This window comes from Bacillus rossius, chromosome 3 (assembly GCF_032445375.1).
Source record: "Bacillus rossius redtenbacheri isolate Brsri chromosome 3, Brsri_v3, whole genome shotgun sequence".
Classification (NCBI taxonomy): domain Eukaryota; kingdom Metazoa; phylum Arthropoda; class Insecta; order Phasmatodea; family Bacillidae; genus Bacillus; species Bacillus rossius.
Window position 1 is genome coordinate 68,774,503 of NC_086332.1, and position 27,767 is coordinate 68,802,269.

The 27,767-nt window shown below is 34.8% G+C and overlaps 1 protein-coding gene across 1 annotated transcript; it reads right to left on the reverse strand.

The window, feature by feature from the left end:
• On the reverse strand, positions 1 to 27,281 carry LOC134530855 (uncharacterized). The gene is made up of 2 exons (XM_063366113.1): positions 27,141 to 27,281; positions 1 to 4,071 (listed from the first exon to the last, which is right to left on the reverse strand). Exons 1-2 carry the CDS (start codon positions 27,165 to 27,167, stop codon positions 3,751 to 3,753), a joined length of 348 nt encoding a protein of 115 aa, XP_063222183.1. The 5' UTR covers positions 27,168 to 27,281; the 3' UTR covers positions 1 to 3,750.
• Between the last annotated feature and the right edge of the window lie 486 nt (positions 27,282 to 27,767).

Genomic DNA, 27,767 nt, shown 5'->3' on the forward strand with positions numbered 1-27,767 from the left:
CAATGTTAGTAAAAATTTAATTTTTTTTAAGCAATGCAAGTAATACAATGTTAGAAATAAAATACAATGAAGTGCCTTAAGTCTCACGCTAATGCTTGAAGTAAACAGCGAGCTATATGGTTGGAGTATGGGAAATCTAGGTAGCACATCATCAGTAGCAACGCCGGATACCGCGTCTCTTAGCTTTTCTCATGCGTTTACCCGAGGTTAAAAATTGTTGATTTCATACACACAGTACTGAATTCGGCATAATTTAAAGTTTCCTTAAAATAACGAATAGGAATTATTTTAACACATAATATTTTAATCTGTGTGTTTTTTTTCGGAAGAAACGGTTGTTACAAAAATAGTGTTTAAATAATATAACTGTAACTTGAAAGCGTAACACACTGTCACATATCCCATATATTTCATGAGAGCAGTTAAAATAATTTGAATAGTACCTCACTAATTTACTCAACTATTTTTTAAGCAAAATATGTGATTTTTGACATATCGTAGATCTTAGTGTTGTATGCCACTATAAAGAACGCCAAACTATGGTCAAGTTTATGGTTTAAAGTGCATTTTGCCCAAAAGTGGACATAGTGTGCTATGCCTCCGAGGTACAGATGGAACAACCTGGCTGACGCAAAGATTTTCTTGTGGGTAAGACAGAGTAGTGAAGCTACAAACACTCCAAGGCCTTTGATTACGCAAACAACACTACGTTGCATGGGAGTGGGGTTAAACTGGAAGGGTCGCAGAGACCGTGATAGAGAAGGCGTCACGCTCGTGAGGTGAGGGTCCTGGGATCGATTCCAATACTCCGGAACGACTCGAATTTTAAACGCAGGTTCGACCATCACTTGGCTCGGAGTCATCTATGATTTGTAGGTACCGTCGTCTTAATGTTTCTGTGCGTAACCGGGCGACTTATGGGACTCGACAATTCAGGGGAGTAATTGTGATAGCAAACAGCTGCCAATCTCAAAGCAGAAATTACTCACCAGAAATACTGTATTGCATTCTAGTAAGCGAACCAACTGTCATGAGAAAAATCACTGCCTATATCTTCCTGCCGCACTTGACATGTTGAATAAAATGACGCATGTGGAACACTATGTAACATTTGCACGGTGGACTGAATGTCAAGTTAAGTAGTCATTGTACTTTAAGTGTTGGAAGGAATAATCCATTCGTTTTTAATTATTCTATTATACAATGCTCAATTTATAAAGTCTGTCAGTAACTTTGTCTTCAGCAAAATACAATTCTATTCTTTGGGCTATATTTTGTCTTAATTTATGTGTCATTATAATATCACAGTTTTTAGGTCAGGAACAAATTACTTTCAGAAACATACAAAGTTAAATAAAAGAGGAACAGTAAAGTAAATATACACTTTAAGGCCTGGTTACGAATTTAAGAATATTATGGTGTGTAAGTTTTGTGTCAGTATAGTGATAAGTTTACTATACAATAACAAAACCTTCCAGAACTGTCCCAAACAACTCAAAAATTTGGATACTGCGAAGAAAGTCATGTAAATATTTTTTGCAAGCTTACTTATTTTGTTATTCACATGTCAAGCTCAGAATAAAAGTAAAACTTTGATTTAACATCTAGATAATTTACTTTTCAAACGCTTTATGCAAATCACTGGCTATACATTTTACGTCTAGGAAGTTGTGAAGATGAAAATATATAAATAAATGGGACAGCATTAACTAAAATTAGTGGAAGACCAGCAGAAAAATATAATTGAAATTCTTTTAGCTGCGTCAAGCTTAACACACGATCTCACAAATGCATACCAATGATGACACCGCACAAAATGCAAGTTATTTCACAAAATTTTTTTTTAAAATATTATTCAAAACAATTGTAGTTTTAGAGAATTCACAAGAACTTGTGTGTTTAACTACAATGTTCATTTTTATATCTACCAGAAGTGTTTTATCAAATTTTACAACAGCTATTTTAGCGTTAGAAAATTTCGATTACTATAGACGTAAATGTTTATGATAAGCATAAAAAATTAGACACACAAATGTAGAATATTTGAGTGAGTCAAAGTATTTACATTAAAGCCAAATGGGTGAAGAAGACAACGATAAATCATTAAAAATTACATCACAGTTTCTGAGACTCGATGTTCTCTTAAGATTTTATTAAGTTTAATTCAATAATAATATATTTCTTAATATTTCATAGTAATATAGTTGAAAAAAAAAGTAATTGTTTTCACAGTAAATTGATTTTGTAGACCGTAATTATATAAAATCACTTTCAACACTCCAAACTATAAATTAAAGCATACATACGTGTATTAAATTAAAAATATTATTTATTTGTTTTCAAAGATATAGCATTTAAATAATTTTCTGAAATGCTCTCACGGATGAAAATATTTTTATTATTTTTAGGTTTATATCTAAGTTTATAAGAATGTATTTTTGCATTTAATTTTGCGTTGAAAAACCTTATTTCCACTTCTTTGTAAAAACAAACAACATTTTAGAACAAGCCACTTTAGTAATCTAACTGCTACCAAGATAAATTTTTGATCGTGAAATATGAAGAATGGCATGAATTATGATTTAGTGAGGCGAATTACATTTGCTGTTTTACCTGCTAATCACCCAAACGTTAGAAGTACAAATAATACATTAACTAAAACTTTTAGTAAATTATTGCATGTTTTTTATTTCCAAAAATATTGATACATTGTCCCTGTTAAGACTAAAATACCGACTTTCCCCTCAGACAAACCACTACAATAATTACATTAATATAACCTTTTTACTAGATAAGATTGATAGAAACTCCCTTTTCTTAAAAATAAATAATAATACATTAAAAAAAACTAAAATATGTACATCATTTAGTTGTCAATGGATTTTTCTCACATAATATTATATTGTAAAATATCTCAAAAGAGAATTTATTACAATTCGTTACCGTTTTTTCAAAGTAAATATTAGCGATTATTAAAAGTATATGATAAGTTTAATATGATGTTAAACTTAAAAACAAACTTTAGCGTAAAATGTTTCAAAATTACTCTTCAGTATTAGTGATTAAATTTAGTATGAAAACAAGAAATAAAGGGAGCTACTCCAACAAAACCTTTAAATCAACGATGGTGTCTAAATTAATTGAATCTTAATGATTCTATCATGAAGAAAAAGAAGCTAAGCTGTCTTTAACTGGAAGCTGGACATGAATGCATCCATCAGTCAAGATAGCCTACCCAGGCCATCCCGTCAGGCACAAACACAGTCCAGCGTTTGTTTTGGTAACAACTACAGCGCAGAAATTAATGAAGGTTTTTGTCCTTTATTTGTATACAAAGAATGCTTTTCTGAATAAGTATAAGATTCTCTTGAATTATTATTTCTGTTCATAAACAAAAACTGCTAGAAGCATTTATAAACTTCAACTAAATAGAAAAATAACACAGACAATTTTTTAAATCTTTAATAAGTACGGACTGGAAAAAATTCGCGGTTTCAACGATCTCTAGGATAGACGTCACGATCCTACACGTACTTGGACAAATTTCACCTGCTCATTGGCTACTCACTCATGACACGTGTTAACCGGGATGATTGTGATTCGATATTTCTTTTGGTAAGTATTTTTTTTTTTTTAAATTGGCTCGTGCGAACGAGTTTGGATTCCAGCCCATCGCGAGGTGAATCCGCGAATTTTCCCGGTCTCCGGTCAGAATATTCTCGTCCACTGGGTGCACGGCACGGAAGAAAATCACGACGGCGATCCGCTGGTTCCAAGGCCGATCAGATAAGGTCGAAAGTCGTTGCTCGTCTCGGAGCCGAGGTCGTGCGACACGCCGCCGCTCTTGGATTCGGCCACCCGCTCGCTAACCATCTTCAGCACGCTCTGGATGACGTCGGCCAGCCCGCCGTACATGACCTTGGCGAACATGTTAGTGCCCGTGATGTGCGCCTCCTGGGCCTGTTTCAGATAGTCCGTGTCGTCTGCGGAGGAGGCGGCGGCAAGGGTCCCGGCCGGCGACCCCAGCTCGAGCACGGGGAACCCCCGCGTCGCGGCGCACACCGCCAGCACCTGCGCCACAAGCAGAACAACCACCCTCACTCGCCTCGCTGTCCGCCTGCAGCCTGCAGCCCCCCGTCCCGGACCCACGACCACACTGACTGAACTGCACTATGTGCTTTGCCCGAAATACTGACTATCATCTTCGTGTAGTGTCTTAGGTTTATATTAGCAGATTTAAGGACACATTTTTGTGTTTAATACAAGTTAAAAAACATTACACGTATAACGGGTGGATGCATATGGCCAGGTTCAAATCAGAGTAAATAGTTATCGCGTCACATATTATAATAATTTCCAACTGTTACGATTTGAAGGACAATTGCAATTTGTTTTAAGAATTACATAGCGAACAAAAGAGGTACTAACTACACATAATGAGACATAAGAAGAAAACTTGAATAAACCCTTTAAAATTAAAAGTTTTATAAGGTTAAAATTTTTTTGAATAATCAGGGAATTGCGTCACGAATAAAACCGAAGAGACGTCTGACCTAAATAGATTTTTATAAAATAAACCCTGCTTAAATGAGCTGAAAAGAGTTATATTTGATGAAAATACCTAAAAATTAAAAAAAAAAGAACACTATCAATAATTTTTTAAGAAAAATATTTTTAAGAAGTCTTTGTTTGATAAAAGAATGCATAAAGGCTTTTAAACATCCTAACATAGAAAATCCACAAAAGGAAACTTTTTTAACACAAGGAGCAAATCAAATTTTTGTTTCTATTTTTGAATCTTAGTAATTGGCTTTACTGAACAACTTGGTGCCTGTATCTCTGCTACGAGCATTTGCGTTTGAGGGTATTCTGATTTTAAAAACTTTCTGTAAACGAAAAAAAGGTTGGGGAAAAGGGGGGGGGGGGGGCATGCTTTACTTTTCTTTCCGAAACCTCTCTTAATTCAAACTCTTACCTCTTCCTGCTCAGACTGCTACTCCTCTTATTTTTAATTATCCTACACCATTTCCTCTCCAGATTTTTTTAAAACTTGCTTTGTGACACAGACCACCCGTCTGTGCTGTAGTTTGGGTTGGCGCATGTTTAGTGGCTTGCTGAGTCAGCCTGACTTGGCGTGTTTGCCGGACGTAGGTGAGTACGTCTTGGGCAGCATTCGTCTGCAACCAGCGAGTGGCATTTTTTTTCGGCTTTGGCTTGTTGGTGCCATCCAATACTTATTTCTGCTAAGTTGGCATTTTTTCCCCGCACGAGTAGGCACATAGTCCAGCCTCGCGTGTTTCTTCTGTATTCACGGGCAGTTCGCAGCTTTAGTTCGTGTGGCGCGGTGGTTCTGTGATGCCTCGAATATCGAGTTTGCTATTGAAAGATACTGATCGAAATCGGATTGTTCTTGCCTCTTGCTTTGTTTGGCACAATGCCTGTTTTGGGTTGACGACGTTTCGGTCCCGTAATCATTTGACGGGAAAGATTGTGCAGGCTTAAGTTTTATTATCTTTATTATCACAGTTTAACTTTTGTATTTTGTTTACAAGGCGCGCCGGAGTGTAGTGGGATGGGCCTCACTCTTGTGAATGGATGGCAGAGTCTTTAAGGTTTTGGGCGCGGTTTGTTTATTTAGATTAAGAAAATGTGTTTGTGGTTTCGTGTAAACATAGTTTATATTAAACATAATGTATTATCACCAATTAGATTAGTAGCACAAGTTGTTCGCCTCGATGGTCATGGGTATACGGTGGTAGGTCTTTATTATTAAATTATATGGTTTATCCATTCTGTAATCTGGCATACATCGAGCCGTTCGTGTTGAGATTTTTTTTGGTGTATTCTGACTGTTGAACTTGATTGTCAGTACGTATTTTTGCACTGATGGCATTTTTAGTTCGCTTAGAGTTCGCTATTGTCGGTTTTCATTTCAATTCAGTGTTTCCATGTTTCCTAGCGGGTTGCATTTTACATCTCCACATTTGGTGTTCCCGTTGAAACTATATAACTTACGAGAATTCAGCAATCGCTCATCTGTAGGGACCTGGACAATCCGCGGATTTATTTCGTGATGAGCAAGGATCCAAATACAACTGCATTTTTGCTGCTTCAGTGATTGGGCCACAGTTTCTGAAAGACTCTGGGCTAATGAAGAACTTTCAACAAAGGAAGTATCGAATCATGAGCATCCCAGTTAGCAAGTGTCACGAGTCAGTAGCCAATGAGCAGATATAATTTGCCCGAGTGAATAAAGGATCATGAAATCTATCCTGTAGGTCACTGAAATGGCGAATTTTTCCGGTCTCAACTTATCTGGCATGGCAGCTGTACGCAACGTGCTGAATATAGGCCATTAGTTTCTTCACGTTAAGAGACTGCATGATATTTACGTATGCTTAAAGCAGTGGTTCCCAAATATTTTCAGCTGGCGACCCACCTGTTCTTATAGGAATACCTCCACGGTCTATCGGTCCATGGTGGAGTAAAAAACCTTATTTGTATCGTATGACTTCCTTATAAATATACCTGTATAATTTACCATCAAATATTGCATATAAACATGCTTTTTTAAGATACCGATTGATTATTGATAAACAATTTGTGTTCTTATTAGAAAATGGTTGACAAAATATAAGCACTTAGTAGCAAAACAGTTATTTATTAAACAATAGATATGTGTTTGCACAAAATTCGATTTGTTTCGATTTTTCTTATCTTTTCTGATGGTTTATTAGATTGTTTCTGATAGTTTTATGGATCGAGTCGCGACCCACCTGTAACCCTTTCGCGACCCACTAGTGGGTCGCGACCCACCGTTTGGGAACCGCTGGCTTAAAGGATTCCTTATGAATTAAGTTCAGACTTTATCTGACAATATGTGCACAGCACTTATTCTAAAGATTCTTTTCCTTGTTAGAATTCTGTATTCTCTAGGACACAGATTAATAAGCTGAGGTTATATATTATTATTTGGTATATTGGTCATTTGGCTTCCCCTATTCGCATGTTCTGCATTCAAATGTAAAGAAAGATATAATTATGCATGCGAATTGCGAAAGAATTTTGCGACAGTCGTTTACAGGCTGGTGTTAGAAGGTAAGCATGTTTAATGAATCAAAATATATGTTTGAAGCCTGATGTTACCGTGTATCCTCATTATCTTCAATATTATAATGAAATACTGTAACAAGTTATCATTTGGTTGTTCTGGATTTACTAATTATAGTACTCATTTCTTGGTTTGGAATCAGGAGAAACATAGACAATATTCGAGCTTACCCATGTAAATACTTTCGTTTCGTCACATCTTTAAGGAGCTATGAATTTATGTGAAGTAAAGTTTTTCAGTTTATAACAGTTTTTTCGACATTAATGTTTACATTTTATATTAAGTAGTAGACCTACCTTGCATCCATACTTAAATGTTTTAGCTGACTGCTCTTTCAAGTTTGTGCACGTTCAAGGTGAAATTAGTATCAAGCGCTTTCTACTTTTAAATCTAAAAAAAAAAAAAAAAAACTATCTGAGGATAAAACCAAACAATGTTACTATTTAAAACGACAGTATTTTAATTTTAAAATTTCCACATATTTCAAGTTCACAATACTAAATTGTTTGGTTTCGGAATGTATTTATTGTCCGCTATGAATTGGTACAGTAAAAGCCTGCCGAGAAAACGCAATGGAAACCGGCATTAAAATAATTTATGCCCATCTCAATAATTGGAAACATTAGATACCTATGTTTCTTTGTAACTATTTTTCAACTTTATTAATTTCCGTGTTACAAAAAGAATTAAATATTTTCATAAAATTATTTCAATGATTAATTCTGTTACAAAACGTCACATTTTAACTACTAATTCTAATAATTACGTATAACTAAAAAAAAGTTACCTTATTGCAATCACGTTAAAAAAATAAAGAGCTCTAAAACTGTTACACTGATTAGCAACTTAACACATTGTAGCAACAGGGGAAATAAAACTAAGCAGATTTTTGTATTCCTTTTATTTCTTAACCAGCCTATCTTACATAAGTGAACGAGATATATTTCAATAATTTTCTTTTGCAATTGCATAATAGGATGTTTTAAAGCCTGCCGAGAAAACGCAATGGAAACCGGCATTAAAATAAATTATGCCCATCTCAATAATTGGAAACAGAAACCTATGTTTCTTTGTAACCATTTTTCAACTTTTATAAATTTCCGTGTTACAAAAAGAATTAAATGTTTTCATAAAATTATTTCAATGATTAATTCTGTTACAAAACGTCACATTTTAAATGCTAATTCTAATAATTACGTATAACTAAAAAAAGTTACCTATTGCAATCACGTTAAAAAAAATAAAGAGCTCTAAAACTGTTACACTGATTAGCAACTTAACACATTGTAGCAACAGGGGAAATAAAACTAAGCAGATTTTTGTATTAACGAGATATATTTCAATAATTTTCTTTTGCAATTGCATAATAGGATGTTTTAATAAGTTAAAACAGCTTGAAAATGCAATATATTTTTCTTTCTAAGATTTGATTGCTATAGAGGTTTTCATAAGTGATTTTAATTATTTTATAGCCAAACGTTGTTAATTAATTTTATTTATTGGTCCAGGCCCTCATGTCATGTATTGATTATTTCTGTGCTTTCAGGTCTTCGTAATGAACAGATCTAGCCGACAAAATAAACCCCATCAAATTCTGTCAAAATCGTTCAGATTATATTATTGTTTTTATATTTATATTCATGCACTGCAACCTTTACAAACCTCTTAATATAATTAATTATTAAAAACCAATAGCCATGCTACAAAAAACAAATTAAAGCCTACAATCATTAAAATACCCTGAAATATTTTTAGAAAAATATTACACATTTAAGAGCACAAATAAATGTTTTTAAATGCTTTGCCCAGCACTTGTGGTAAAAAACAAGGCTAGTAGTATCCATATATATTAGCAGCATTTGTTCATTATTACATATATTACATGCTAAATTATGAATAAAGAAAAACTATTTTTAGAGGTTATGTTAAGAATCATCTAAACAAAAAAGCTTTTTGGTTTTTAGAGACTTATTTATGTGACACTTTACCATAAATTTTTACTTAATTTTAAGTACTCATTACAAATACTTTTGTACTTTCTCTTCGTCGTTTAAAATTTTAATTTTTTGGGTGCATCCCTCAACTGTACACCTGGAACCTTTATTTATTCATGTTATTTTACATGAAAATCCTGCTTTGATACTTTCATAGCAACTGACTTTAAACTAATAATTTTAAATAACGCAATCGTTTGCTACGTAAGGTTTCATTTACTAGGTAAATGCTGATTAGTAGATATAAAAAATATAGTCTGCAGCCAGTCACGACGTGAAACGCCACTGTAGTATTGCGACATTTGTTTTAATGATTAGAGGTTGTGTTTAACTTTATCAAGAGTTAAGAAAACTCAGGTATAAATTGCACATTGTGAAACCTGTCCTAAGTCTTGTGACATATTTATGTTATTAATTTAACGTGGCTTAATGTGTATTGTGTTAATCTAAAACTAGCACCAGAACTAAACTAAAAGCTGAAGTGGTCTGTGTAGCAACAGAATGGTGCCACACCGTGAAATTCATCAGCTGCCAAGTATCTGAGATCTTTGTCACGATACATGGTGATGAGATACTAGAGCTGCTTCTACTTCTGTCATAAGACTAACAATATATTCAAGTCTTAATTTATGTATTTGAATTACACTTAGGGAAAATCCACAATTGTGAAACATTTAAATGATTACTCTTCACATTAATCCTATTTACAAAGATTCGTACTAGTTGAAACATCAAGAATAGCAATATATTCCTTATACACTTAAGAGATAAGGAAATTTCGTTGCTTGCTGCAATTCCAAAGAGAGTTAATAGTTCATGAAAACCGTACTATGCTAAGAAGAAGCTAATATATCAACATGGCAAGGAAACATAAGTCTCTCAAATATTCACATACTTTGGTAGCAGTACATATAGTTCTATAAGATGAAGGCAACAGTCCTTTGAATACAGAGTTTAGACACTGGGATATTTCTCTTCGACAAAAATTCTTGATCTTAGTGGACGCTACTTGAGCTGATACTTGAAAAGATCACAGGGTACTTCATACTTATCCTCTTGAAAATACAATAATTTTAAAATTAAGATGATACAGTAGATTTGTAATTTATGGATAGCACAGGGCACAGGTTGAAGTGAAGAATTCTTAACTATTAAAAAAGAATATTTTCCCTACAAGCGTGGAGGAGAATATTGAGTACTGTGTACAATGTCAAATGAAAAGTAGGTGAATTCTTCGTGTTCGACTCAGCTAGAAACTAAAAGTCAAGCAATTTCGAAAAATGGTCGAAAAATCCTGCAATATTTTTTTAAGTAGATAACTATCTTTTTTCTTTTCTCCTAATTTTTAAACTGTATGTATTTCATGTCAAACTAAAGGGAATAAACTGGAGCCTGATACATTAATGACTTTATTTTCTCAGAACACCAACAGTGGCTTGTTTTCTTTTCATCCTTAAGTATCATTATCCACCAGATGGCTGAGTATTGAAAATTGTTTCTTGAAATTTTTATTGTGTCAGTATGTTACATTTTAAAACTTGAAATATCAATCTCCGCCGGGGAAGAAAAACTCTCATATAAGCAGCAAGTTGAGTGAAATGAATACTTCCTTTTTCTGAGGGATAGCTTATGTACATTCTTGTTTCAGTGACAATGACTTTGCTATCACAAAAATTCATAGGTTTTCTTATTCAAATGACGGTAAACACGCCAAAGATTCTGCTTGGCCAATCAAGATTGGTGAGTGGCTGATAACGATAAAATACTATTAAATAAGTAAAATTGTTGATATTATAACCGAGAAGTGTCACATATTTTGTTGAAAATGTTAAAGCTTTTATTAAACCCTATTTTAATACAATTTTTTTTAACAATCATTGAGAAAGTTAGGGTACAATCGTATTTGTTTGGCTCCTTACACATATAGTTGCATTATCACGGAGCAGAGAACAAAAATGTTCTAGCTCACCTTCTTAAATATTTTATCTTAATAGTGTACTAAATTTATCGTTTCAGCTATCATAAATTCGTCTAGGCTTTGTATTTATTTTATACGCTTTATTCTAGTATAGACATACTGAAAAATTAAAAAAATAATATTTGAGAGTTAAGGGCTTACATTTACTAAAGGAACACATACTCATAAAAATTGAACATACACTGGGATAACTGATAACAAACCAAATCAAATATGCACGACAGTAGACTACTTCAGATAGGCACAAAACTATGACAAAATTAAATAAAACTTCAGTTTAACTGGCTTTTTCAAACAGGGAAATATTTGTTGTAAAATGTAAATATAAATGTTTATGATAATTTAACAGCTTTAACCTGAATTACACACACATACAAATATCTAAATCCGAGGCTACGTTGAATGTGCCGTCTGCTTTGGCGGATACTGAAAGTTGATTTTAACCCTTTCGGTAATTTCGTTCACTAAAATGGACACTTTAGAAATCAATGAAAAAATTAAGTTTATATGAATATTTTAAATCTATGAAATAACTAAATTTTAATAGAAATATTGTACGTAATATAAATTATTATATAAGAATATTATGGATGTTTAGCATCTCACGTCTTGGTACACGGTATTTGGTTGGAGCAATATCGAGAATGGATAAGAAAACTCATGGAACGGAAATGTGTAACCACGGTGCTGCCATCTGTGGCGGATGGCGTGAACCAAAGTTCACAGAACCAAAAGGAAACTTTATAGTATTAACTATTTAATGAAATTAAACAAAATGAGCAGTATTTTAATAAAATTCCTTATCAGAAATCAGATCTAAAGGCGGGGTTACTATTTTTTCCAAGCCTTACTTTTATTGGAGCCGTTTCATTATATAGTTAAAAATTTCGCTCTGCAAACAAGATGATACGATAGTCGACGTAACTGTTCCAGAAACGAATTCCGTAGCAGCGGGTGCAGAAACTACGTATGAAATGCGTTACAAATGTAGTTAAAAACACAATTTGCATATGTATTTATTACTCTCGGCATTATTTTGCGTCCGAATTTCTTGTTATAAGTGTATCTGCAACATGAAAACAAATGAATTTGCTCGTTGCCAAGTTTAGATTTTACACATCTATGATCTTAAATACTCGTTTATGTGTTCTTTATAATTATAGTTTTTTTTTTAATTTTGAACTCACTATTGTTTTATTGGACATAGGGGGTCTCAATAAGTACTATAAGTTATACAAGTACTACGGGAATCATCTAGCAAAACAACGCATGTCTACATCGAGCACACGATGCTGGAACCACAATGGCAGGTGAGTTTTTTCCCTCGAGGCAAATAAAAGTTAACAATTACACACACACACATATATATACATAGGCCTATATATACAGCCATCAATTTTCAGAGCTTTCAGAGATTTTTAATATGTTTCAGAGATATCACGGGAAAATAATCACTTTTTCAAAATAAAAAGTTCGCAGGAAAATTTAGTAATAAACGGATAGGTATGTAGTAATATTACCAACGCACCAACAAAACCATCGTTCGCAAAAAAAAAATTTCCGACGCGCGTTTCAGTAAGGTCGCGCCCGCGACAAGATGGCATGGGAAAATATCTTCAGTTAGCTATCTCGTCGCGCCGGCGCGGCGTCCAAGCGGAGTCGAATGTGGTTGGCTGGGAAACTGTTTTATTCGCGTTGCGCCCTTTGCGCTGCTGCGATCCCAGCGCGACTCGGAAGTCGCAAAGAGGATCCGCATCCTTGCTGAATGCTAGGAAAGCCTTGAGCGTTACTTGGGGTTCCACGTCCGCACACGGCGATGCGAGTTTCAGAACCCCTGTTTTCGACTTTTGTAGTCACAACTATGTGAAAGATTTAGTTAATATAATCGCAACTAGACTACACAGGTTAGGATTCACGTATAGCTAAAAGTTCGACAGTCGTGTTTTCAGAGACTTCGAGAGCGGTTACGGCACAGCCTCTTTACTATAAAAAAAGTACTAGGCCTACGTTATTGCGCCAGGAATAAAGTACGTTATAAAAATCTCCGAGGGTAAAAATCATAGGAAGCTTTACTCGTAGATGCATGGCGTTGATAACATGAGTTGTGTGTGTGCTTTGAATGAATAATTGAGAAATCCCGTGTTAGGCATGGATGTACCCAATGATTTATAAAGAAAGAAAAAGTAAACGGTTGCAATACATCACTTACATTCGGTTTGGTTTTAATCGCACGTTTATGAACATCAAGACAAAAAGTAACGAGACTTAACTTTGTCGTGAGCTTCAAAACACTTACGCACTGGCTTTTTATTTCTTGGCTTCACTCGTACAATCATTGCGTGCCGCCAATCCATAAGGATTTATTTTACAATCATTCGCAATATTTAATATGTTTATTTATAAATATATTATATTATATATTTAATTAATATGCCTGTATTTACTGTATATTGTACTTATATAATATATTTATTTAAATAATAATTTTCACGGATAAGGCTGTGAATTAGAATATTTAGTTTAAAAAAAGATTTTAAATGAAGTTAGGAGTAATGAACTGTCTACTACTGGTGAAACTCACATTTTGTTAACTAAAACATATTTATACTTCTATTATATTGTCGTTTATTGTGGTTTTAAGGTAAGCTTTATTCGATTTCTATTTTTTTTGCTCTTTATGAGTAGTAAGATTTGGGGGCAAAAATACTTGAGCCAGAAGTTTAGTCACTCTCAAATAACTCGAAATGAACTCGAATTTTTTTTTAAAAAGTGAAACTCTTTAACAACCGGTAGGGTAAGACAAAACCGATGACATGTCTGTTTTTGCTTATTTTCATACGCAAACTTGCACACTTGCGTACCTGTTTCCTCGCTTACTCGTTCACTCGAACACTAGCTCACTCGCATACTTGTTCACTTGCAAACTTGCATACATTAATTATTCTACATTCTTATATCTCTAACTTGTGACGATCACGTAGCGGCCACGCACCAGGGATTTTTATTTTATTTTAAAACACACTAAAAAACAGACTTAACTGCTTTGGATATCACATATAAAGCTCGGTGACATTTGCATTACAGCTTGTTTTGCACTATTAAACAAGCACCGATGATTCACTTGAGACTAAATTTCTATTACGGACGAAGTTCGAAAAGTACTTCAAGCAAACATTTTCGCTGCTAAAATACTATTTTCCTTCAAAACGTTATTGTCGTTTAAGTTCAAATTTTTTTTATTTTCCTCGTTAAATTCAATCCTTCCGGTGGTCATGAACGTGAACAACTTGGAATAAATATTATTGTGGGTGAAAGTAATTTTCTAAAGAGTTAGATTGCTTTAGTGATGCCTAACATCATGCCCGACTCTAGGCTCGTTTCGTACATGAGGAGTACCACCTCCGCAAACACACAGGAAAAAAAGTATGTACTTTTACAAAAGATTACTTTGGAAACCAGTTGCCAAGATATAGTTTGTAACACTACAAAAAAGTTATTGTACAATACATGGCTATGGTTAATTTGTATTTATAAAACACGTCTTTTTCGAGATAAAACTGAGCATTTCTTAAGAAAATTGGCACATGATTTTATATTTTAATTTTTGTTTCACTCAAGCTTAATTTTTTTTAAACCATTTAAAAGATAATCAAAATTCAATACTTTTACTTAATTTCGTTTTAGATGCTTATTAATGTGCGCAGTTAGTACCGGAATGCTATTCAGGGAACGTTTCACAAAAAAGATTTAACTATTGAAAGTGCTGGCACAACACAAATCATGAATTCCCGGGTAGGAATCCAAAGCCATTATTACTGTGGACGATATTTTGATGTGATGCAGTTGTTTTCGTGTAAACTTACAAAGCATCTGTGGTTCTACGTGGATATTTCTGCTCCAATGACAACAACAAAAGAGGTGAGAATGCAGTGTTCCCGAGCGCTCGCAGCGACCTTGGAGGCGGACACACTTGACACCCGGCCGCCGGCGGGCGTGAGGCCGCGTGCAAACCGCGGCGGCCGCGGCGGGGATGTTTGTTGTCGCCCGTCGCACGTGTCGCGCTTGTTGTGCGGCGGAGCGCCGGGCGTTGTCTTACCGCGGCTCGTGGCGCGGGGGACTGCCACTGTCGGATACGGGTTTTTGACGTGAACACGTCTTGAAAATTGCTTCCATAGTGAGAGGCAATGAAAAAAAAAAAAAAAAAAAAAAAAAAAAACGAATAATAACAAAATCGGGGGATACAGTTTGGTGTTGCAGCTACATGTTTATCATCTCTATCCAAAATTTTAATTACAACACTGTATAGCTAAAGAATTCGTTACTCTAAGTGAGAACTGTGACGCATCGCGCGCGGTGGAGGGGGAAGCGCCGCCATTTTGAGGTCATTTTGCTGCGTTTCGAGATTTCCATTTAGTATAACTTTTGACTCGAAGAAGCTACGACGTTCGTTTGAGTTTCAATCGTCAGATCTCCTCAAATTCTATACATTGGTGTTAAATAGTTACAGTGAATATATGGTGTTAAAATAAAAAAAAATAGCGTATTTCATATTTTGTATAGAAAATATTACCTGTTACGTACACGTATTCACATACAACACACGGCCGTGCCCATTACACCCCAAGTTTAACATGGAAAACTTTTAATATTTTATTTTATTTCACTGTTGGTTAGGGATTAATTTCGAAACTAACGAACAAATGACAGCTTGCTGTAGTCAACGGAGATTTGCAAAAGTCCAGCCCATGCGTGCCTCTCTCTTTTATTCCCCCCACCCCTCGTCGATTACAATAATATTGTATGCAATGTCGCACGGACAATACAACGTTACAGAAAAGAAAAAAATGACTCAATTCTGAAAGTCATTGAAACACTGTGTGATGCACGAGATGTAGTTATGCTGTCGGTTTATAATTTTGCAATTTTGTAAATAGTGTTTTAATCAATGTAATCCCACATAAGTAAAGGCAGGTGAGAATAATCTGATACTTAAAAATTATGCTCGAAATTATATTAACTATAATTTTATGTAGATAAATTTATGTTGACTCTGAACTACATTACCGAATAAAATTATGGTTTAACATTATCAATGCACATGGGAATATATATTTTATATATTTTGTGGCTTTAGCTTGGAATGATATAAGAGCATGAATAAAAATCGTCTGTGAGTTTAAAATTCTTGACTATTATCAAACGTAATCGTAAGGAAACAACAGACTTTAAATTTCTAATCACTGATATTACTAATATGTGCTACATTTACGATAAGCTGTACAGATTACACAGGCGAAGTAAAAGTAGCAAAAAAAATATTATTTTTTTTTTACAATCTATAATGTATTTATTTCCAACAACACAGATCTGCATAACAACTAAGTATACAGAAACGGAACATATCACTCAGAATGTAAACATATCAGAACGTAGCGTATAATAATTTAAATATACGGGTTAGAACGATGATATGAGTAATCCTTATGTACGTCCTCTATACATACGGCTCAGAAAGACGGTTCAAGAGGCCCATATAGATGACCTCTAACAATACGGCCCAAGACAGCTTGAGTGGTTGGTATAAGAAACCTTTAAATATAACACCCAGCCAGATAGCTTGAATGGGCCGTAGCTATAGATAACCTCTAAAAACACGACCCAGCTAGATAGCTTGAGTGATTCTTATAGATGACCTTTTAGATATTGAACACAGCAAGTTGACTTGAGTGGTCCGTATGGACGGCCCGTAAACACACTGAGTAGCAATATGGTAAGAAACCATCTTGTATTTTCATATAACAGCTGTTTAGTTCCTATAAATTGGTTTATACATCAATGATTTATACTCACTATTGTTTTATTAAACGTGTCTCAATAAGATTGTTTATATTTGTTTGAGTTATTTTCTTCAGATTATCTATTACTTTTATAAGTAAACAATTTTTTGGTCTGTGTAGGCAACCTCTACAAATACGGCCCAGCAAGATGGGATAAGTGATCTGTGTAGGTGACCTCTAATTAAATGGCACAGAAATATGGAGTAAGTGGTCTGTGTAGGCAACCACTACAAATACGGTCCAGCAAGATGGGTTGAGTGGTCTGTGTAAAGAACTTCTAGAAATACGGCTCAGCAAGATGGGATGAGAGTCCTTTGTAGGCGACCTCTAAAATAAGGCCGAAAAAGATTTGGTGAGTTGTCTGCGAAGGCGACCTCTAAAGTTCACGCAGAGTTTTCCAACCAACAACGTTTTGAATAACATTAATTAAACCCCCTTATATCTTCATATTATGATTGAATTTTTTTAAATGCAACAATTAGTTTCCCATGCTTAAACAAAACTGCATTTTGGAAGCATAAGAAAAGTGTGAAATGTAGTGTTTCATAAATGGTATTAATCAGGTGCAAACGATAAAAGATTATTGCAGATGTTTGATTGATGTGGCATGTTAAGGTCTGGGATTTTGAGTCTTAAGAAATATTAAGTGCATGTGATAAGCCAGAGGGTGTTGACTTTTTATGCCTCACCCAAAGTACCTGCTCCCTGGATAGGTCTGAAACTTTAATAAAAAAAGTGTTTTAATACAAATGTGGATTCTGACTGAAGGCGCGAAAAGTCTCAGGGTTGGGTATGTTCTCCCAGCAGAACTTCGGCTAACATACAACCGTTTGATACATGGCGTTGTTGTGGCAACTGTAACGTGCGTCCTAGATGTATAGAATAAAAGAAAACACAAACAAAGCCTTTTACGCGGGAGGCACGAATTCACTTTCAGAACCAAGCTTGTCAATCTTTTCCTCTTTTTTTTTTCTATAGATACACATCTGGTCTGGGAATTCACTTGCCCAGAAAACGTGCCTACGATAGGGGCGATTTCGCCTATCATATCGAGCGAGATGGAAGATATCGACGTCTTTGTTTTTCAACTTCGCGTCAAGCTCGATACGAATGATAAGACGAATAGATAATTACGAAAACAACATACTCTAACACTGACATGGTTATCATCACACGCTACTTGCTCAAAGAGTTCCCATGGTTCCGAACCAGGCAAACAGCAGGCAATTGTGAAGGAGGAGAAGAGGAGGACGGGGGTACTTGGCCAGGCCCCCTTCTCCTTCAAGCTTTGATGGCGAGATGTTCATGTTTCGTTCCTCCAAACATTGGGACATTCATTCGTTGGCCGTAGTCAAGTTCTTCAACAAAGACGTAATAGACACATGGAAAGGAAAATTTGATAAATTTGTGTAGATGCGCATGTAAAATACCCGCCCTCCTCACCGTTACAAGTGGCTGGATCAATTCAAGCCAGTCGGTGAAAGTTCGAACCAAAAAAAAAGGGGTCCTCCCCCTCTTCGAAAATATTTGGTTAGATTATCGCCAGTCGGTTCGGAAATACTATCCCTCAATCATAAACATAAAACTCAAAAGACAACATTTTACTTCTTCTGTTGAAAATAAACAGTTCTGTCAAATTGAATGCGACGCCACTATGCTACATCTAACATATAAATAAATAAATACCTGGTATAAATATAAAAGCACGTGTAGTAAAAATTTCTGTTTTGAACAATGCAAGATTGGTAAAAAATCGCCAAAATGTGATAAAGCCACAAGTAATTTTTTTTAACAAGAGATTCGTTAAAACACTGTTATCTATTGTTAACTATTGGTTTTTGATAATGGAAATGACATAGCTATTTTCTAGTAAATCACGAAATTTGTAATAAACAACTGCGTCACTCGATAGAGAGCGGGATGAGATTCACTTGCCAATCAGAGCCAGAAGGAAAAAAAAAGTTACAACATTCCAGTCAATCTAAACGCATCGGCAGTTGCTTTCTCGTGATTGGCAGTCGTCTGTACGATGAGATATTAACTGTCTTATTTGGCCATGCCATCCGGGTCACGCTTTCTTGAGCAATAATGTGCTGTGATTAGTGAGCTGATAGTAGACATGTACCAGAAATAAACTCAGATGATGATGCAGTATTTTAACCTGCAGCTTGTAACGAAATCTTTTTATAAAAAAAAAACACATGAAACTAAATATCACAATACATTATATTTATCGGTGTCGATGAAAAGACTACAAAATATCACATCTAAGTTTACCTTTCGTGATTGGACCAAAAATTCTTTGCAACATTCTGAACAATTCTTAAAACATTATGAACAGAAAAATGCAAATAAAAAATGACAAAATCTTGTGCAATCAATTCAAAATTATGCTGGATTTTCAAGAAGTAAATAACCAATATTAAAACAGCATCATTTAGGATGTGAAGATGATTTTGCAGGTAAGTTAGTAGGTAATTAATTGAACGCGTGAATATTTGCAGTTCATAGCTAGGTATATGGGTTATGCTTTAGTTGTTAGAACATTAGATCAGAAGAGCCTGTGTCATTAAACTTGCCTCAAATTTGATAGTTCTTAAAAGTAGTATATGTAGTACAACTGTCACAAATCAACACATGTCCGTTTGCAAAAACTGACAACTACATTGAGCTGTTTACAAACACTTTTGACTGAACAACAGTGGCATAAGAATGCGCAGACCATTCGTATGTCTTTTGAGACCTGTTTAATTTTCAGATGAGCTACATGACACAGACTATAGAAAACGGTTGGCCTCTGAATGGTAAAAACAATTATATGGCGCCGGCCAAAAGCCGATGAAACAATTACCTTTTCTTTTTCCAACGTAGGCCCCACAGCACACACTAAAGTTTTACTAGCATTCTTTCCGGATGATTTTCTTTTAAAAAGTCATTAAAAATTATGCACGATTTCGTTAAGTTTTTGAGTAACAAGTTGTCTGAAACATTCAAGCACTTTAAATCTTCCTGTACAATTTCCGAGCTCTTTTATTGAGAGCATATCACATACATATTTATTTATTTACACGTAGTTTATTTTTAACCCACCTACTCGCCGCTCATGCTTCCTTATTTCACTTGAGCCTTGTTTATTTCACTAAACAATTTAAAACTGTTTGAATGAATTTTATTTCGGTATAACATTACATATTTTAATTTACGAAGTGGAGTGTGAACTATTAAATACGAGGTTTATTCTAAAAAAAAGAACGTTTTGATCTGACGAGCCGCGTATTTCTCAGACATCCACCCCCCTTTCCGGAATTTCATGTACTTGTCTATTCTTTCGACAATCTGACTCTAACAGAGAGCCGCAATAGTCATATATTGTTTATAGCGTGACTTTGAAATGAGTGACAAAACTAAAGATCACGCCATGTGTGAGGTTCGTAGTGAAATACGCTTTTTGAATACAAAAAAAAGTCAGCCCGAACGAAATTTAATTGATGGTCTCCAATTCACCAAAAGTCCTCAAGATTAACGGTGAACCAATTGCAGAATCAATACCAAAATATAGTTATTTGCATTTAAGCATATCACGGAATGAATCCGCGAATTTTTCCAGTCTCTACTTATTAACCTTAATCATGCGTTGCCAACAAAATCTCCGCTTTGTTTCCCTGTTGCTAAATGACCTTGGTGAAGTAAAAATATGAAGTCAACTACGTCACAGCATGCCTTCTGCCAACGTCTCTTATCTTCTTACCTGGAGCACCATATTTAAATGTGGAATTTTTTTAATGATAACATAAAATAATTATATCTTATCCTAGCGAGTTAAATACAAAATTTATTACATATCAAATATAATACTCTACCACAATAAAAGTTGTTTTCCCGGGTATTGACATAGTGTAGACTACAGAATTTACATGTTCTAAAGAAATTGCAATAAATTAATTTTTACAAACAACTTTGAGAGAAAAAGTTGTATCACGGAACTTACTTCGGTACATGTTTCTTATCTGAATCAGTTTTACTCAGTTTTCAACTAGCTAGGTTTTAATTGTTCCAGTTTACTTTTATATTTTCACTGATGCATCACCGTTTTTTTAACGTTTAATTGTTTCTAGTTTAGCAACAGCCTGGATATTCCACGATTTAATAATATGCAACATAGATTGAAGATAAATATAGACTAAACATGTTTTAAGTGGCAGCTAATTAAGGTACATTCCTGCTGAACACAGAGCTTTATAAAACACGTGCTATTCCAAAACTAATAAAGTTGTTTTTAGTGTCATTTATTTATAAAAGCTTTATAAAAAATATTTGTGTTAGAATATTTGAACTGTATGTTCTCACATTAATTCTCTTAACATGGAATTTTGGGGCGTGAAAGCTAAGCAGGTATGTCCAACATATTTTGTAGTTTATGAAATATCTGTTACGAATACTGAGAGTACTGTAGGAACAAACATTTCATATTAATTTTTTTTCAAAGCCATAAAATACTACAGTATATACTCTCTAGTACCCGTTGCTGCTCACTGTACAACGGGCGCCCTAACACAAGACCTCTATGTGTTTAAATTAAAAATTTTATGAAATAATTTTTAATATACCACATATGTGAATTAAAATAGCCTATTACATAATATAAAAACGCGATAATAACAATTTTTATTTATTTTGTAAAAAAACGTTTTATCACCTAATACGTGACTGGAATATTTATCGTGCATTTGGCATCATTTAATTGTTTGTTTGATTTAAATTACTTGTGCTGTACAAAAATTATTCTTAGGCACCCAATGTGGACTGAAAATTTATTTGATATGCCACTATACATTTCTATTGTTTAAACTATTTTATCACAAAATTTTTGTCGCATTGAAACAAATATTTAACTTTTTGATTCGTGATTAACTTAGGAAAAGACAATTTTATCTTATTTTAGAGAAAATGTTTGATAAGAAGTTGCTTTTTTGTATTGTTTATTAAAGCACTATAAAGAAGGATTTTTTCAGTTTGTATGCTACAGTAATTTTGTTCATGTTTATGTAGGCATTTATTAGTAACATCCACTCTAAAGCTTATTGACGTATTTTTACATAAAACATTTAGGGTTGGTTTACAAACAATGAAATATATCGATATCATGTACGTGTTTCAAGGAATTTAATTGGTGTGCATCAGACACGTGATCGCCTACAGCACGTAAAGTGCTGCTCTGCAGTTGGCAAGCATGCCTACACGAATAAAGATTTTGGTCAGAGCTCTACACTACTATACTTTTTAACGCACTAGAGATAAGCATCGATGGCACAGGTCATTAAGCCTATACATAGACTACCTAAAAGTATGTATAGACTACAGAATGAGTCAGAATTCAAGCCACAAATTCGGCTACGGATTCCTCACGAAAAAAATGTTGAAAAACACAATACGGCGTACGGTCTAAAGTGCTTCCCAAGGTTGTTATAAGTCTTGAATTTTGAGGTGTATAAATGCTCTATTGAAAGTAATTGAGAAAGTATTTAAGATGAGTGTTGTGATTATGTTTAATGCAACAAAGGTTCACGGCAAAACATTTTGCCGTCGTAAACAATAAAAATATATCTAGGGGTAGAAACATGTAAAAATAAAGATGGAAAATGTGTTCTTACCACCAACTATTCGAATGTAATTCTGAGTTAATAAATTATCGTGCTACTTTACATGACTGAGTTTCAATGCATAAAGTTTGTGTTAATTCAATATTAATACATTTTAATAAGTTTTGGGTCCAATAACTACTTGACAGGTTTGAAGAATTGTTGTTGCTGACTGCTAATTTTCTTGCCTGTCGGTGGATGCTGGAATGCTAACTAACGAATTGCAATGTTAGTAAAAGTTAGACAAAAATAACTAAATCTTTGAAGTAATTGCGAAAGGTACAGATTGGCTCACTATTTATGTGACGGACCCACTACTTTCGTTTCGTCCATCTCTTCATTCGTATCAAAAAATTCACAGCGAACAAAATAAGGCCCCTTTGTCTACGTTCATGATAAACATTCTTGAAAGCGACGCACGCGTATCTTCTCACTGATGCGCTTTTTTATTCGCGCGACGTGCGTGGAAAGCCCGTGTGTGCTCATGAAATTCCCACGTGTCCCTACAATAACTGATCATTTCCTTTATTGGTGCTATTGTTTACTGCAGTCTTTTGTTTTTTTTTACAATATTACTTTTTAAACAATTTGTTTGTAAAGTCATTTTATTTATTAAAAATAATTGTCCTATTATCTTCTAATTATTCTCAATCTAAAATCACGTATATATTATTTTTGAGTAAATAAAATGAACTATGTTAATACATGGTGATATACTTAGCAAGTACAAGGCAAAGTCGCGCTAGTTAAATGCGACATGGGCGACAGCTTGGAAACACCACGTGCCGTTGGAACTACCATTTTGCACGATGCATATTTAAAAATTTCAATCAAAAATTTTGTTTCACCCCCTTTTCCCTCTTAGTGTGTCCATTTGGTTGATGGTCAGCTGCAATACTAGAGGAGGTACAGCTGTAACCAGTAAATGGTGCCTGAAATTTTGTTTACGGAAAAATTAAATAAAAAATTAAATTACTTTAATTAAACTCATGCAGTTGACAAGATATCTCTAAGCCCACGCACTATGCCACATTTACTAACGAAGCGGTCTGGCTGCAGCTTCCGTGTGAGTTGCTAAACGCGGAACCGATTTTTCGTGTGCCGTTCAGCCCCAGAGTCACGTTCAAAACTTTCAAACACCCCGCTTTCCTGATAAGCCAAGCGTTAAGATTACAAAACTCTAGACAGCGCCGCCATCACCCATATTTGGTTTCCTACTCAAAGGAATATCTGTCTTGGGACACGATTTATGAAAATAGGTCTCATTGGAGGAACCATATTAAAAATAATGTATTATAATTAAGATAATAACTGTTCTACATTCTAATAAAAGAATCAAAAATTAATTTAAAATACGAGATAATTTTAGATAGTAAAAATATGCAAGAAAAAAAGTATTGTAATTCTCTCCCTGCCTCATTCAATTCACTGATAGCAACCCCAATGAACTTCAATAAATTCTTATATTTTGTTGTAAATAAAGAACTAAAACTATCTTTTGTTTTTAAAGTGTCAATACAATTTTTGTTTATAATGTGGGTAAATAATTTACATTTTTTAAAAAATATAAAATTTTGATAAATGTATATACATGTGTGTGTATAGCTGCATGCTTTTTTAAAGGCAAAATGAAATCATGTTAAAATAACATTAGCAAAAAAATTATTAACCCCATGGTAATTGTGAATTGATTGAAATTAATGCTTTCAATGTTATCCAACGTTTTGTTCTTTTAATTCCACTGAAGCTATCAGGTATTGGAATGAGAAGGACGTCTTTCAATTCCTCTCCATTGAAGTATTATTTTCCAGATTAGGTGGGTTTACATTAATTGAAAACCTTTTTGGTCGTCCTGTCACGTGGTGCATCACAAAGGCAGAGCAAACAATCTGTTTCACTTCAGAAGCTGTAACTGGAAGAGGGGATAGTATGGTTACTTTATCATTGAAAGGTTTTATTATTCAACGGTATTGCTAAGTTGTGAACGCCTTTTAGAATTTCAATGTGTACATTTATAAAAAAAATATTTTGACGCTTATGTGTGTCCCGTTGCTTCATTAGTGTGCGATAGTTTACTGTAAAAAACATGGTCCATATTATTTCGCGTGTTAGTTAACTAGTAGGATTACATTAAAAAGCTTCTGCGTTGATTCTACTGCAAAGGTTGGAACATTCTTAATTTATTACGCTAAACAGATTATGATCAGCTCGTAAACAATAATACTCGACAAGCAATTTTTGTGGCCATGTCGTAGGGTGAAAAAAATAACTATCACAAAGCAAACTAAACAATTAGTGAATAATTTTGAATGCGTTAGATTAATTTTTTGTGAGAGAATATTACTTTCAGATTCTGCTAAACAACTTAATGTGGGTTGGTTTGTTAACTTACTATTCCCTAAGCAAACACATGCCATGGAGAGACTTGGTAACTTATCAAGTGATTGCAGTCTAGTGTACATACAAGCCAGTGAAGTGTGAAGTAAATTTTTATCATCTATTTCAATGAAGCATAAGAAAGAAGATAAAAGGAACTGTCATTCAGCCTGCTAACTTAAAAATAAATGTAACCTTGGACCAATTTAAATAATATAATATACAAGTGTAATCTAAGCATGACATATTTCCATCCATGAGTTATGAGGCTGTTAATACCTATACAGCTCTCAAAAAAACTTAATACTTTTAGAATATTTAAGTTAAATATGCTTTGGTTCTAAGCGTCTGTAAAAAATTACTTCCTGAATTTCACGATCTGAAGCATTATTGCGCGTGTAGTTCATCTAATACATCAAAAGGTTTTCCAGGATAACATTTTCACGGTTATTGAATGCTTAGAAAAACTATTCATAAAAATACAAAAGCATAGCAATATTTCTTGGAAATGATATTTTTTTACACAAACTTCTATTAACTACAATGTTTAAAAAAAACTATTGCATTCTTGATGAAAATAATTTTTAGTGCAGGTTTGTTGAACTACATAAAAATTATGCTCTCAATTGTTTAAAAAACCTTCACAAAATATCAATTTTATAGCAGTGAACGGTTTCTAAAAACTCTATTTTTTCTTGTAAATAGCATACATTCCTATTAAAGAAAATATTAATAAGTAATTTCAACCTTAAAGTTTAGAAACAAGACATTATTGTCAGGAATTAACTAATGGTCTTAAACCGTGGAGGGACCTGAAAGCAGGATCTACTGTCTAAGTTTAGTGAAGGGCCTTAACGTGGGGAAATTAAGCTCAGAAAAGTTAACTGCCTCGAGACATGCGATATTATTACTCAGTCCAGAGAACTGATACCGAAACCCCCACCCATGCTACGACCACACCATAGGCAAACCATGAGATGGCAGACGTGCGCCGGCTGTACATTTAAAAAATGCTTTCGTTGCAACATTAAATAACCTACTTATAAATGAAAACTACCATTGCTGGCACATCCCGCATTACATGTTTAGTGCATTGAAAGTTGTACTGCACTTGATTTCAGTATTATTCATTTAGCAATAAATTTACACAAGTGTGCTTGTCTGCTGACGTGTAATTTGTAAGTAAAAAACATGCCAATGTTTAAATAAGCTAATTTTTTACTTTTAACTAGCGAATAGTGAGTCAAAGATGACTCACTGAAAGAACACACGAATCGGTATGTAATACTCAATCACCGTTAGACTATAACCCAGGCCTCTTGTAACTGCGCGCCAGATATCTATCTGCAAGCATGAGAGCTACAAGAGGATAATTTTTTACCATCAACAATATTTCATTAATTTTTTCGTATAATAGCAGAACATAAAACACCTGGCTATGCCAGTTGTAGTCGGGAAATCGACAGTTTCACGTCACTCTGTCGAAGCGCCCAGACTAGCAGGCATCTGGCGCGTAGTATAGATAATATGATTTAAGATGTATTTTTTGGACGTACGCCATTTCTTGTTACACTGTATGTCATAAGATACCTCAATAACGAACAAAAATTATAATGAAAACTCATAAAAAAATGAGCCAAAATTCAATCGATGTCAAAAGACAGCACAGAAAATTCCGCGGAAGTATTTATTCAGAAAAAAAAAGTTACAGCAAGGACGAACACAGTGGATTGGCAACGACGAGACAGTTGAAACAAGAACAGTAGATAAAGACAAAAAACGATCTTGGACAAACAATAATACTAAACAGATAATTTGGACCGCAACAAATAACAACACATAAACGCATAGGCGAACCCAGTAATGTGACGAATCAGATATTCTGAAGATCACAACGATGACAGCACACACACGAACACAGAACGGCTTCTTAAAGAAAAAAAAAAAGAACAGTTGCAACGTTTCGGGAACTGAGATTCTGTTCCCGTCCTCGGGCACAGTCTAGTAAAATTATTATTACTATTATTATTTTATTGGTCTGTTATTAAAGTTTCTTATGACACACATTGTAACCAAGCAACGGCACATGTAAAAAAAAAAATCTTAAATGAATATTTCCCGTTGCAAGGTTCGTTCAAAGAACGTGTAGGTAATGTGGTGGTTCAGAGCCGTGAGGCTGGCAACACTGAAGGCAGAGAGGTTTACCTGCAAGAAGATCCTGATCAAGGCCATGTCTGCGTGCACCCTCGCGTGGTCCTGTGGTCGGCGTGGGACGAGTAACGACGCGGCGCATCGCGGGCGAAGTATATATGCATGGCGCTGGTCCCTCGCCGCTATCTGGCGCGGCATCTGCAGCGCGCGCCCGCTGAGGGGGGAGGCTTTATCGCGGGACCTCCCTGGAGCCCGCGCTCGCTCCAGCCAGTGGCCGCGCGACTCCCCTCCCCTGCGCCATCTGACGAGGGATAGCCGGCAGTTCACAGGGATGGAAGCTACAACCACAATCCGAATAGTTCCGAAGTTTCCCAAAATTAGGATAGGTACGGTCGGTGTAATAATCAATCGGTTAGCTTATCGTAAATAAAATGAAATGTTGGTTAGGTTGAGTTAGCGTTATTTAAAATAGGTACTCTTTGACCGTAATATATATAAATCCTTTCAATATGGTAGTTTTTTCACGAGCGATCGGCTAACTTTGGAGATCTTTGGAACCGTTCGGGTGTGGCTCTCATCCCTGTGAACTGTAGGCTTCCCTCTGGCTCATCCTCGCTGGTGACCGGGTGGGTGGTGAGTGTAGCCACTCACCACCAGGGGCGCTTGCGTTCCTGGTTATCA